Source organism: Camelus bactrianus, chromosome 32 (assembly GCF_048773025.1).
Source record: "Camelus bactrianus isolate YW-2024 breed Bactrian camel chromosome 32, ASM4877302v1, whole genome shotgun sequence".
NCBI lineage: Eukaryota > Metazoa > Chordata > Mammalia > Artiodactyla > Camelidae > Camelus > Camelus bactrianus.
In genome coordinates this window covers 2,519,372-2,533,384 of record NC_133570.1, presented here as the reverse complement: position 1 = coordinate 2,533,384, position 14,013 = coordinate 2,519,372, and the positions used below count along the sequence as shown (strand labels likewise).

The following is a 14,013-nucleotide window of genomic DNA, read 5'->3' as shown; positions in this document are numbered from 1 at the left end:
TGTATACACACAGACAATGTCTTCATCTAGTTTTCCATCGATGCCGACTTAGGTCGCTTCTGTATTTTGGCAATTGTAGGCAGTGCTGCTGTGAACACAGGGGTGCAGGTATCTTTTTGAATTAGTCCTTTTGTTTTCTTGGGGTAAATACGCAGGAGTGGCTCTGCTGGATCACGTGGCAGTTTTGTTTTTATTTTTCGGAGGCAGCTCCGCACCACTTTCCGCAGGAGCTGCACCAGCGCACGTCCCCACCCGCGGTGAACGAGGGCTGCCTTTTCTCCACCCCCTCTCCCACGCTTGTTATCGCTTGCCGTTTACGGCAGTGACTCTGGTGGTGCGAGGTGGTACCTCACTGTGGCTTTGACTTACGCTTCCCGGGTGGTCACACACGGCGTCATGTGTCTGCCGGCCACCTGCATGCTTCCTCCGGGAACACGTCCTGCCTCTGCATGAGCCCATAGACCCTGATCATAACCCAGGGAGCCCGAAGGGCCCCATGGAGTCTGTAGCCAGCTCCCTGCCGATGGGCACTGAGAGTGTGTCCAGTGTTCTGCCCCTCCCGAGAGCTCTGCGAGAAATACCTGTATGCCTCCACCTGTCCTTGTCCAGTGTGCAGCTCCAGCTGCAGGGCAAGCCACCTGGCGGGCTTTGAAGTGTTTCCTTTTGGTGGGGAGCTCTTGGTGAGGTACTTAAATGATGCCATGTAGCCTCCATGCAAGAACAGGGCTCCCTGCCACCTGTTCCTAGAGGCTCACCCATCATCACAGGCATCGGTGTCCGGGGCCAGCAGGCACCCTCTGCACCCAGCCTCTCTACTCGCCACCCCTCCCCAGCATCCGGCAGTAGCATTCCCCTAAGTGCCTCCCTGGGCCCCCCTCTGCCAGGCAGGCACACAGAGCCAAGGGCCGCATTAGCCAAGACCCCTGCTGAATGGCTCGGTAGCGCAGAGCATCCGGAATCCAACCCCGCAGGCTGGCGCTGTTGCTCCAGGACGGCATCCTTGGCTCGTCCCTGACCTTGGGAAGCCATCCAGCGCTCGCAGGTGAACGCCAAATGCTAAGAGGGAAGCTATTGATCAGGAGGGGGGAAGGACGACAGAGTCATAAATGCTTACTAATGGCCGAGGAAGGGACCGATGCTGGGATTTCTGGCATGAAGATAAAAGGGCCAAGACTGAAGATAAAGAATTAGAACGTAAAAACTCAGCGTTGGGAGGGCCGGCTCCCAAGCCTGGCTGTCCGTCAGCGTCAGCGGGGGGAGCTTTGGAAAGACACACACGCCCAAGCCCTGCCCGAGACCAGGCGACCTGAGACTTCTCGGGGCGGGCCGGGGAGGGGGCGGCTTTCAGGCCACACTTTGTCAAAGCTCGCCAAGGGCATTTCAGGAACTGCCGACGGGGTCCACCGGTGTGGCCCACGCCGCGCCATCCACGTGTGCCGTGAGTAACCCGTCTGGCCACAGAGGGGCAGGGAGTGGGGTCTCATCATCCTGCTCATCTCACTCCGAACGTCCCGAATTTGGACCCCCGATGCTCCCGTGTCTGGCGGGGGTGCGGGGAGGCAGGCCCGCAGCGGGCGGGCTGATCTGCTAGTTCAGTTCCTACAGGGCGTAGCACCTAACCTTCCTCCTTGTGGAGAGGCTCTGAGGCTGAATGAGTAACAGGGGCCCGTTGGTGACACTGGCCGATCCTTGTCGCCCTCTGTCCTCCGAGCAGCTGGGGCCACCCTGAGGTCAGAGCCGGGAGGCCCGGGCACCTGCCGCTCACAGGAGTGGGAGTTGGCACGGGGCTCCGGCCTGCCGTCTCCTGGCGGGGCTAGGAGGCTGGGACGGGAGCGGGGGGCACAGCAGGGCGGGCTGGGGGAAGGGCCGGCAGCGGAGCCGGGGGGCCCCGCCAGCACAAAGCCTTGGGGGCTAGGGCGCCTCTTGGGCGGCCCTGTCACAGAGCGAAGCAGAGTCAGGTCCTGGCCGGCTAATTGGCTCTCACCAGCTCCGAGGCCCGGGCAAGGTCCTCAGTCGTTTTCCTCAAGCTGGTAATGAGTCACAATTAGGCCTCAAGAGACCGCGTCACTCTCAGGATGGCGCGTTTGTTCGGCTCCTCCTGGCACAAACCTGCATTGGCAGCCGAGTCATGCGGATCCTCAAAGGGAAAGAAGAACCAGTTTGGCATGTGTCCGGCCCCCCACGCCCTCCCAGCTCCCACTTCACGGGAAACTGCCCTCAGGCCTCCGCCACCCAAGGAGCCAAGCAGACTCTGCTGAACGACCGCCGTGTTAATCCGCGGGAAGGAGGTGATGCTTGGTGACAAACAGACCGAGACAGCAGGTGGTCAGACAGAGCGAAGGTCTGCGTCTCGTCCAGAAGGGTCCACGAGGGGCCGCTCCTCTCCAGGGCCACGAGCCTCCCACGGCGACTCGGGGACCCAGGCTCCCTCCAGCCTGTGGTGTGGCTTCCCTGTCCACGAGGCAGATAAGAGGGTGGGTGGGGAACGTGCCCTTGATCGCCCCCATCGGGAGTGTCACCTGTCATTATGTTCATGGTCGTGGCCAGAATAGTCATGTGGCCCCAACAGAGCTGCAAGGCAACCTGGGGGATGTCCTGAGCACATCTGTGTTGGCCGTAAATCCTGCGTGTGCAAACACGCCCCGTGTATTTGGGGCTGTAGGAGAGGGGAAGGGCACCCCCCTCTTTCCTGGGGACACAGAGAAGCCGGGGAGATCCGGGGATACCGACCGCGTGGAGCGCAGCCTTCAGGATTCCCACTGAAGTGGAGACCTCCACACGACGAGGTTAATCTGGGAAGAGGTGGGTATTTAACTCCGGCCACCCTTCGCCCACGCAGGGCTGGGCCAGCAAGGTATCCACAGAAAGAGGCGAGACGAGGTGTTATCTTCCACGTCCCTCCTAAGGGCAGGAGTTGCAGCTAACTATTTTTGTCACCCCTGAAGTGACCAAATCTGGAGGCTTGTCTACTGGCCTCGGGGAAGAGGCTTGTGTCACGTCCATGAGGCAGCGCGGCTAGATTAGGTTAAAAAAGCCCCCTCTGTCAGCAGTCCAGTTTCCTGGGTCTTCCTAGGTGCCAGCTTAGTTTATCAGACTACGCCTTCATCACTTATGCTTTGTAGACCAGTCATTGTCTGTCTGTCTGCCCATCCATCCACCCATCCAAGCTTTTGTCCATCTTTTCAATCATCTAATCATTCGTATATCCATCTGTCTACCCATCCAAACATCCACCCACTCAACCATCCATCCATCCATCCATCCATAAAAACGTTCATCCATCCATCCAAGCATCTAATCATCCATATATCCATCTGTCCATTTATCCAAACATCCACCCACTCAATCAACCAACCATCCATCCAAACAAACATTCATCCATCCATCCAAGCATCTAATTATCTGTATATCCATCTGTCCGTTCATCCAAACATCCACCCACTCAACCATCCATCCATCCAAAGTAAAGTTTATTGATCTCTGACCCTTGCTAGGCACGGTTCTAGTCAAGGGGCAGACAGCAGAGGAGAGGTCAGACTAGGTCCTTACTCTCCTGGAACTCATATTCCACTAGGGAAGGCTCACAAGGAACAAGAAAGCAACTCCTTAGAAAGGACGGCTCTAGAGCTCTCTAGGAGCCACGAAGAACACACGATGGGGTGACAGGAGCGGGAGGGACTGGATGAGAGGGGCTGTGCGGCTACCCGGAGGCGGCCAGAGACAGCCTCCCTGAGGAGGGGACGGATGAGCTGAGACCTGAGTGATGAGGAGAAGTCAAACCCGTGACGATACGGAGGAACAGAGTCCCAGAAAGGAGAGGCCACAAGGGACAAAGCTCCGAGGTGGGGATGAGCTTGTTTGGTTAGAAGAACAGACAGAAGGAAACCAGTGAGGCTGGGGTCCAGGGAGCATGAGGGGCTGTGGTGGAAATGAGGTGGGCGGGGTTGACGGGCGGCGTGGCGTCACTCCGGACCCCGGGCCATGGGACGGGGTCCAGGTCTCACTCTAGGATTTATGGGCACCTCTGAGCAGGTTTTAAGCCGGGAGTTGACATGATTTGAATTATGCTTTTAAAAGGTCACCCTGTTAATTTTCATTTAGCAAACATTGACCGTCTGCTTAGTGGATTCTTCTAAGAGCCATGAACATGCTCTGGAGGCGGGGGGAGCAGAAGGGAGCGAGACAGAGGCTTTTAAAGTCATAAAGCAAACGTCACCCATAGTGCTTCGAGTCCTTTAGCATAACTGGCCAATCCGACCCGACTAAACATCAGGGGAAAACAGCTGAGAGAGATTCAAAGTCTGTTCTGGAAAGAGGGAGTGATGGCCCCAGCCAGCGAGTGATGGCGGACCCACCCGGGTGGTCTGGCCGCCCCTCCGCAGCATGGCCCTCCATGTTCTGGGGCCCCGTATGTACGGCTCCAGAGTTTTCTCGAAAGCACAGCTCATGGGAGTGGAACTGGGACCAGGGGAGGTGGGGAAGTCAGGGGGAGGCAACGTGAGGGAGCCGTGGGATGGATTTCCCTGCAGGACCGACATCCATTCTTATGGCCAAAGTGTCTTGATGTTCCCTCTGAAGTCCGTCCCTTCTCCTTCTGAGTCCCCGGGGTTCAAGTGTGCACTGACCTCTCCCTAGGCCCTGGGGGTGGAGGGAGGCACCTGAGGTCAAGCCCTGCGCCGACACATCCTGCAGGTGACAGGCAGCTTACGTTCGGCTTGTGACTCAAGCTGGCCAAGAGGGGGTCCACGGAGGGACTCGCTCTGAAAGTGTCAGGACACCGTCTTTACTCTGAGATTCTCCGCTGTGAAACTGCAGGGCTCCAGCTTCTAGGAGCCACCATATGCGAGAGCTTTGCCTGAGCCTGAAGTCAAACAGGCAAACGCTGAGCCAGCGAAGGAGGGGGAGGAGACAGAACTCCTGGGTCCAACCGCTCCGAAGCCCGATGCCCCCCCACCCGGTCAGGCCTGTGATGTGGTACATTCTATCCACCTCTCCATGGTTTTCCCGGAAGTCCAGTTAAACAAACTCCTCTAAAAATCACTTGCAAGGACAAAGATTTTCTCCAAAGCAAACACACCGAGACAGGGCTTCCTCCCTCCAAGGGGACTACTTTCTTGCTGCAGTGGGCAGACCTGTGTCCCCCACATTGCAGACCTAACCCTGACGGTGACGGTGACCTTCTTTGGAAAAGGGGTCTCTGCGGACGTCATTGGCTTGAGATGAGGCCACACTGGAGTAGGGTGGGCCCTAATCCAATGACTGGTGTCCTTATAAAAACAGGAAAATAGGAGCAAAAAGACACACGGGGAGAGGCAGAGATCAGAGTGAAGGGCCAAGAAATGTCCGGGACTGCTGGCAACCAGCAGAGGCCAGGGAAAAAGCACAGATCAGATGCTCCTTCCCGGCCGAGGGAGGAAACAGCTCTGCTAACGCCTGGAGTCTGGGCTTCTGGGCTCCAGAGCGCTGAGAGAATCAGTTCCTGTGCTGCTGATCCCCCAGCCTGTGACGCTTTGTGGCGACCTCCCCAGGAGACGAGTACACCTGCCAAAAGACAGGTGGCCTTGGCGCTCTTAATTCTCCTACTTGCAGCTTTTGGGTACACAAGCTGGCAATTCCCCCCCATATCCGCATCAGCTGGGGCCAGACGTAGGGGCCGTGTGCGGCAGGGAACTTGAGGGCGAGGCCTTTTGGACCGGGCAGGGGTCCACTGATCGTAGTCAAATGTGCACCTGGACCCCTGGCCACAGCATCCTTCTTCCTTTGACCTCTACCTTCCCATCCGTGACCCCTCAGTCACCCCCGGTGCCCCTCCAGGTGTCAGTGGCCACTGGACGGGGGGGAGCAGCCAACCTGGTTCACCTGCATTCCTGCCAGAACCAAAGTGGGGGGTCCCCCGGCCGGGAGCAAGTGACGGCATCTTGGGAAGTGACCCGGGTAATTCATTCATGGGGATGAACTTCCCCAGAGGGAAACAGACAAATGTTTGTCTTGCACTCCCAGGTGTCCGAGAGCAGCCTCATTTGCAAAGTGGGTGTGAAACAGGGGAGGGCGAGTCCAGGCTTTTCCAGGTGTTCCTGGAAGCCCAGCCTGGGTTGGTCCACGGAGCATTCCGCTGCCCTCGGTCTGCTCCCAAGTTCAGCTGCCCAAGATCTCTGGCCAGAGGCTGGTGTTATGGCTTTAACTGCACCCCCCAAATTCATGCATTGACGTCCTAACCCCCACCACCTGCCCTGAGTGCCAGACGTGACCTCGCTTGGAAGGGGGGTCTTTGCAGACGTGATTAGTGAAGACGAGGTCCTACTGGAGCAGGGTGGACCCTGACCCGACTTGCCTGGTGTCCCTATGAAACAGGGGACGCACGTGCAGACATCCCGGGGAGCACACCGCTTGAACGTGGAGGCAGAGACGGGGCGAAGCCGGAGGACCGGGAGCGCCGCCGGGAGCCGGAGAGGGGCTGGAAGGAACCAACGCTGCTGGCACCGCATCTCGCACTCCCGCCTGCAGACTGCGGGACAGCAGGTTTCTGTGGCTCAGGCCACCCAGCGTGTGGCTTTGATAAGGCGGCGAGGGAAGGAAGGCAGCGGGTGAGGGATGGCGGGGAGCTCACGGCTGGGGCCCTGAGACGCCGCCGGAAGCCGCGGCCTCCACTGGGGGCGCTGGCGATCCCGGTGCCCGTTGGCTTGGGAGCTCTTGTCCTGGCCAAGGATGGGGACTCAGTGCCTCCGGGGCCATGAAGTGGTGGAAACGAGGAGGCGGGCCAGGCCAGGAGAATCCTGGCAACAGCACTGATTTGATTGACATTCAAAGAGATGCCTCGTGAAGAAGTCAGATCGCTAAGACGCTCCTGCCACTCCTTTCCCGAGTTCTGGGCGCACAGGCCCCGTGATGGTCGTGGGAGGAGGGCGTCTTACGCTGCGGCCCTTAGACGCCTCGCCCTTCATTTCCCAGGAGACGCAGAGGGCTGCTCCGTCTTTCACGTAATGGTATGCGTTCCCTGATCGTGTCTGGAGAACACACAGCGGCCTCCACCTGTCTTTGCCTTCTGCACCTCTGGGTAGAGACATGGCCGGGGAGAAGTATTTCCCTATTATAAGAAAAGCTGGGGGTGGGGAGGGATAAATTGGGAGTTCGGGATTAACAGACACACTACTGTATATAAAATAGATGAACAACAGGGACCTACTGTAGAGCACGGGGAGCTATATTCAACACCTTGTAATAGCCTATAATGGAAATGAACCTGACAAGGAATATATATATACGTATAACTGAATCACTGTGCTGTACACCAGGAACTAACACAACGTTGTAAATCAACTACAACTCAATAAAAACTTTTTAAAAATGGTAAGACAGATGGCGAGTGAAATTTGCACTCTGGGTCGGGGAGACACTCGGCCTGGAGGTGCCTGCAGGGACATCACGGGGACTCACATCCCCACCTGGAGGTGGCAGCAGCAAGTCCCTTAGGGCCCAGTTGGATCGCAAGCCCCATTTGGGGAGAGTGTCTGAAATTTCAAGAGAAGATAGAAGTCCTGCTTCTTTTAGGTGGAACGGCCAAAGTGTTCCATGCTGCCTCCGTCTTTTCCTAATCTGTAACCTGTTCTATTATCCTTCACACGGCTTATGACCACCGGAAAATCATTTTGTCTGCTGTTCACCCCCCCACCCCCCGCTAGAGGTGAGGTCTCCGAGGGCAGGCATGGGGCTGCCATGTTTAGTGCTCATCTCCAGCGTCTGCAATGGTTCTTAGCGCATAGTAGGTGCTCAGTGAATGCCAGCTGAATCCGTGAATCGTCCATCACTGGATACTGTTTGCAAAAATGCAAGGATTTCACGCAACTTCTTTTTCGGTGGAATCATCTCGGGACTGCGTTTGATCATCAGAGGCATCTAAAAACCAGCCTTTTAATTTTTTTTTAAAACCCAGCCCAGAGCCACCGTGGGCACATCCATGCCTCAGGAAGTGAATTTGTGAATGTGTGTGTGAGATGCAAAGAAAGCACAGAGCCCTTTTCGTCGCTCCAGCCCAAAGGGAGGCAGGAATCGACACTTGCCTGCCCTGGTTCTCACTTAACCGCCATCAGTCAGCAGGCTTTTAGCAGAGAATTGCACCTGTGATTTATCTGCAAATCCTTTCGGGTCCTGAAGGAGAGATACTTAGTACACAGCGTACTTTGTCATCGTGTGTCAACCTCGCCTCCACGCGGAGAGCGGCATTACACGATGTAGGAGTGTAATTGGACTGTGCTGGGATCCTTAAATCTGCATTTTCATTTACCCAAAGCCCGCAGCTTTGGGGAGCCATTTGCAACTGACACGAGCCTCTCCGAGGGGGTCAGAGCGCAGAGAGACAAAGGACAGCCAGGAAGCCGCGGAATGCAAACTTTATATTTACAGTCGGTAAGTTTATAAATATAAGTATTACATTCTTACAATCTACAGTGCATTCTGCACGCGGACGGACTCGAGAGGGGGCCGCGGAGGCGCTGTTCAATGGAACATCACGCGGGGAAGAATGAGACGGGAGGAGGCGACTGAAAGCAAAGGATTGGCACTGAAAAGGGGTGACAGGCTCATCGCCCCACCAGACCACGAAAGTCAGGGTGGGGACAGGAGCGGGTGGCTTATGGCGGTTGGAGTCCCAGTCTTAGAGCCGGCGGACAGCACCTTCGTTTTGGGGAGAGCGCAAAGGTTGAGGAGGTAAACTGCTGGGGTTTACATGCACCATCTACGGAGAATTCAATTATATGTGTGTGCAGAGAGAGACAGAGACAGGGGGCAGAGGGAGAGGTTCAGAGAGACACACAGAGCAAGAGGAATTGGAAAATGAAGGATCTAAAGAGCAGAGAGAGAAAAGGATGCAAAGGACACACACACACACACACACACACACACACACACACACACTCTGATTCCACAGCAGGGCCTCCTCTGGGCAGCTCCTTCCTCCACTGTGATGCTCAGCACCGCACCTGCTTGGCAAGCTTTCCACCATCATCTCTGCCTCGGCGCGAGCACGACGAGGGCGTAAGAACCAGCTAGCCTCTCCCCGCTTCCTTTTTACAGGCGTGGCACCTGAGGGGTTCGGGAGCTATTCAAGGGTCTCAAGGGTCCTCCGGATCTCAGGCGGTGTTAACCCCTTGAGGACTGACCTTAGGACCAAACGCTGGCCTCGCCCAGCCCTCTGCCCCGTGCACTGGTACCCGGGTCCCTCTTGCTCTCCGCGGAGGAGAAGCAGCCTTACGTTCTGCCCGGTTGCTAGTGGGGACGGGCGTCCTGCACGACCCACCTCGTAACACATCCCGAGTCCCGAGCCTCACCCTGTGCCCTCTGCGTGGACACCCGGATTCATCTCAGCAGCCTTGGGCAGCAGACTGGACGGGACTGTCGACAGACCCATCACAGGACAGCCCCCTCTTCTTTCTAGAACAGCAAGGGGAGGGAGCAGCTGGATTCCCTGCGCGCGGCGCTCACCCGCAAAGACCAGCCTCTTCGAAAAAGGACACGTGCGAAGTTCGCCCAGCGGTGTTTCAGTGTCGAGTGTCACCTGGGCCACTCAGTGGGGGCTCACACTGCCCCCCCCAGTGCCCACAAGTGACCAACGACTTTCAGAAAGGGGGCGATGTTGGAGAGGAGTACAAATGAGAATAGACAACTGGCTAGAAAAAAAAAAAAACTGTTCTTTGAATCCGACTGAAGCTCCGCACTCAGGATGCATTAGTTTACAAATCAAGGGATGCTCGGAACTGCTCAGAGGGTTTCTCTGTGCGAGTCTGTGTTCCTGGCAGCTGGTTACGGAGAGGTCGGTGGCCTGCTTGCTGGCTTGCTCCCTTTCAGTCCTTGTCAGCAGTCGCCGCGGTCTGTCAATAACCCCGCCTTTAGGAGAGAATGATCGCAAAGCACGCCTCCCGAGTGCCGCCCTGCAGCCCCAGACTCGGCCCCGCCTGTGCGCCCGGCAGGCGGCGCAGCCCCGGTCCCAGTGACACCGTCCTCCCCTCCGTCCCCTTCAGCCCGGCCTGAGTCTCGCTTCGCCCCCCGTCGTCTGCAACACTGCATACGGCAGCCGTGTGGGTGTCGCGATACCCAAACTGCTTTTATTAGAGAGAGAGAGAGTGAGAGAGGAGGACTGGCCTTTCCCGGACGCTCCCAGAAGCTCAGTGATTCACAACTCGTTTGTCTTCCAGGTTTAAATAAAACCTTCGCACGCGGGATAAGCCTCTCGGCGTCGGCCAGGACGTTGTGCCGCGGAACGTGTATATTGAATCCGACCCGGGGCCTCCCCGGGGAGCCAGGGTCGCTTTCCGGGGCTCCGTGGGTGGTGTCTCCTGACCTTGTCCTGCCGTCTTATTTCTCTGCTGGGGGCCCCGTAAGCCACACGTCCCCAAATTAAAGGCCGAAAGGTGAGTGAGAACCAACGTCAGCGAACGTCCGGCTTACGCATCCCCCTGGAAGCCGTCCGTGTAGTCGCGTGACCCGGCGCGCTCCCCGGGGGCCGGGTCCTGGCCGAGCCAGTTCGCCGCGTCCCCCCTGCGCGTGGACACGGCGCTCACGGCGGGGCCCCCGGCATCCGGGGCGATGGCGGTGAAGGTGGTAAATTTCACCCTTTTCCGCTTTGAGGTAGGGGATGCGGGGGGCTCGCTGCGCTGATCCGTGCCGTTGGCGACCGTGGGCCCCGAGGGTCTGAGCAGCTGTCCGTTGATGCCCAGCGGGGCGTCTGCGCCGAGGAGGAACTTACTCTCTTCGAAATCCACGCCCCGGTCGATGGCGGTGATCTGCTCCTCCTGGGAGGAGGCGAAGGTGACGTGACTCTCCAGCAGCTCTGTCCGGTGGCTCAGCCCCACCCAGTCATGGGAGTGGCTCAGCCCTTCCGGCTCCTCGAAGGGGACCTGCTTGTGCCTGTACTTCAGGGCGAAGGTGGCGCAGTTTATGAGGAAGACCAGGATGGCCAGGCCGAAGACGCCCAGCAGAGCATACATGCCGATTTCCAGGTCGCTCAGCCCCTTGGACGCCTGGGCGAGGTCACTCTCGTCCATCTCCCCGTGGCTTCTGGGCAGGTCCACCTGGGCCGGGAAGCTGGTGAGGTCCACGGGGGTGGTCTGCAGGTGGCCGTCGTCGTCTGAGAGGCTGTCCCGGCCATCGCTCCGCCGGAAGGTGGGCTTCTCTGTGGTGGAGCCCCTTCCTTCCATGCGGCCCACGGAAGGGCTGCTGTAGTCCTGTCCGTCTCGACCGCCCCACTCCTGCAAGGGTTTGGCGGGCCTTCTGTCCCTGACATTATTATCCAGGTGCACTCCTGTCCGCCCTGGGTGTCTGCTGTCACTGCTGTTGGGGTTGGCATCGTTCTGGCCAAACTTAACCTTGATGTTGGCCGTTCCCACGGCCAGCACGCTCTTCCGCTTGGATTTCTGGCACGATTCACAGATGACCATTTCGACCTTGACCAGAGCCCCCTGGCCTTCGGACTCAGCAATGATTACCGGCCACCTGAATCTGGGGTCTTGGTGGACGGACACCACCTTCTCATCCAGGGACGTGGCCGTCAGAGAGAAGTCCTTCACGTCGTAAACGTCCAAGGGAGTGACGGAGCCGTCACTGAACTGCACCCAGCAACTGATGGCTGCCTCCTGTCGAAGAACATAAGGACACTCGTCAAAACGGGGGCCCCAAAGCTCATGGAACTCAAAGTCTTAGTCAAGTAAGCACTCCGTAGCAAATTAGTACCACCAGGACGAAGGGAACCCTCGTAAGCAGTGGAGAGACAGGACATTAGACACACCGAAGGCACGAAAGAAAACGAATTCTTGTGAGGATGTGGAACCCAAAGGAAAACAACGGTAAAAGGGTGATGATGAAATGGGCCCAGTCCCAAACACCCGCTCATAAGGTCTGCCTTCTCCCCCGAGGTGTTGAAAGGAAGATGGGTCCCTTCCGTGGGGCACGGGCTCCGTCTGCGTGGTCACGCGCCGCACGTCACAGGAGACGTGCTGGTTATCGGGCGTCACACGTTTAAAGGGGAAATACTTGTGATGCTAGTTTTTTAAGTTGCTTTAATACAGGGTCTCCGATCGTCACTTGCAGCCCAGACGAGAGCCCGCAGTGCGGGCAGGGGCAGCCCCGAGGAGCCGCTGCCTTGGGGTGTGCGCGATCTGCACCGGCTGCGTCTGGGCATCTGGGAACAGGCTCCCACCGGCCTGCGGACGCACTGTCGGCCTGGCGGCAAGGAGCACAACCCGCCGCCCGGAGGGAGGAAGCGCTCCGCTGGGAGCGCCTCCCCTCCCATCTTCCAGCCCAGCCAGCTTGGGGTAATTAGGAGACTGACCGGCCAGGGCCAGGGCACGCGCCCATCGTCCTCTCTTGCCTTTTCATCGGTTGCTTGAGACCAACTTGCCTTGGGGCTCGTCTGACCAGGGAGATGGAGGTCACAGACCAGGTGACCTCCAAGCGTTTAATTCCAGTGATGATGTCACTGTGCTTGACAGCCCGTTGCTCCCCACCCCGACCCCGCTGCTGCTCCTGCCCCCTGGAGGACCTGCCCGACCCCAAGCCCAGAAGGGCGCCCAGCCCTAAGAGGCCCGTGTCCCGCCCACCCAGCTACAGCTGGTGGCAGCCGGAGGACGGCTGCTGCCGGGGACACTGACCCCAGCAGCTCTGAGCCAGCTGGCCCCTCCCGCTCCAGTTTGAAACAGGAGAGACAGGACTGAAGCTCTTAGTGGTGGGAAGAGGAATGGGAGCTCCTGCAAAGCTCAGGAGCGAAGCCCTGCTTTGGAGCAACCACAGTGGACCTGCAGAGTCTGGGCACAGCGCTGCTCTGATGAGTGCAGGGGAGTGAGTGAGCCCACTGCCCCCCAGACCCCCCAGGTTCTTACAGCTGGGCCCGTGAGAGTCTCTCTGTCCTGGCTTCTCATAACAAATAATAATATTTATTATCCCATGTCCTTTTAACTTGCTTTGCATTTCTTGCAACCAAAGAACCCCTGACCGCAACAGCGATAAGTTTTCCCGATGGCATCCAGCCTTTGGAAGAGAGAAGACAGGCTTCTCCAGCTTGACTGGTGGCCTCGGCGCCTCCTTCAGCTCAGCCCGTGAACACTGACCTTGTGCGACCTCGGCTTGGACTGGCTGCTAAGCGGAGACCGCCGCCAAGATGGCGCAAAGCCACTGGCCGTGGCCCTGGGCTGCCAGGTTCTCCCGCCCTGCCACGAAATCACAGGAGGCAATTCAGACGCACCCTGGAGGTCTTGAAACTGGAGTGTCGGAGCCCAGCTGCAGGCAGGGACTAAGCTCTGCCCAAACCAGGCGCAGAGCGACCTCAGGGGCACGCGTCTGGCTCAGCGCGTCCAGCATGGGCTAGCTCGGTGGCCGGGTCCTGTGTCTCGTCACCTCCTTGACTCCTAGCTGGCACCACCTGATTTGATGGCCCCAGGAAGATAGGAGGGGGCCTGGGGCTATTTCTCCTTCGCTACCTGTCACTTGCATCCAGGCCGCCGTCCTCCGGCCCCGAGATGAGGGAGGTTTGCCTCTGGAAGGATTCGCCTCCGGGATGGAGACCGTCCACTTTCAAGTGCTTTTTAACCCAGACCCCTGCACACAAAGAGCAGCGTGGAGGGGCGAGGGGCCAGCTAGGACCCGACAGGGGGGCATTCGGGGACAGGCACAGGCTGGGAAACGACTCGGCTCCCGGCGTCCAGGGGCAGGTCCGGCTAGGGCCACTTCCTGCTCGGCCACAGTCCCGGCCTCTGCGGGTGCAAGGGGGCTCCAGGTGCCAGCGTGCCCGCCCAGGGGCAGCTTCCAGGGGGCGCTCCTGGCCGATGAAGGAAGCTGCCCGCAAATCCCGGACGTGGGCTGGAGGCCTTCCAGCCCCCCACGGGGGGACCGTCCCCATTCACGGGGCACAGGGAATCGACGGCTCGAGACCGCTGTCTTGGTTGCTAATCAAAGTTCACCCAGGTCCTTTCTCAGAAATAATGTTTATCCCGCTCTGATGTGAGGCAATCAGATGACATTTCCAAGTGC

At 58.3% G+C, this 14,013-nt stretch overlaps 1 protein-coding gene across 1 annotated transcript in view; it reads right to left on the bottom strand.

Moving 5' to 3' along the window:
• Nucleotides 1–8,468: 8,468 nt before the first annotated feature.
• Nucleotides 8,469–14,013, bottom strand: part of TMEM132D (transmembrane protein 132D) — a 529,280-nt gene continuing 523,735 nt past the window's right edge. The window contains exon 9 of the mRNA XM_074356215.1: nt 8,469–11,624. Within this exon, the coding sequence (XP_074212316.1) occupies nt 10,437–11,624 (1,188 nt within the window). The 3' untranslated portion in view covers nt 8,469–10,436. The remainder of the gene's footprint in view (nt 11,625–14,013) is intronic.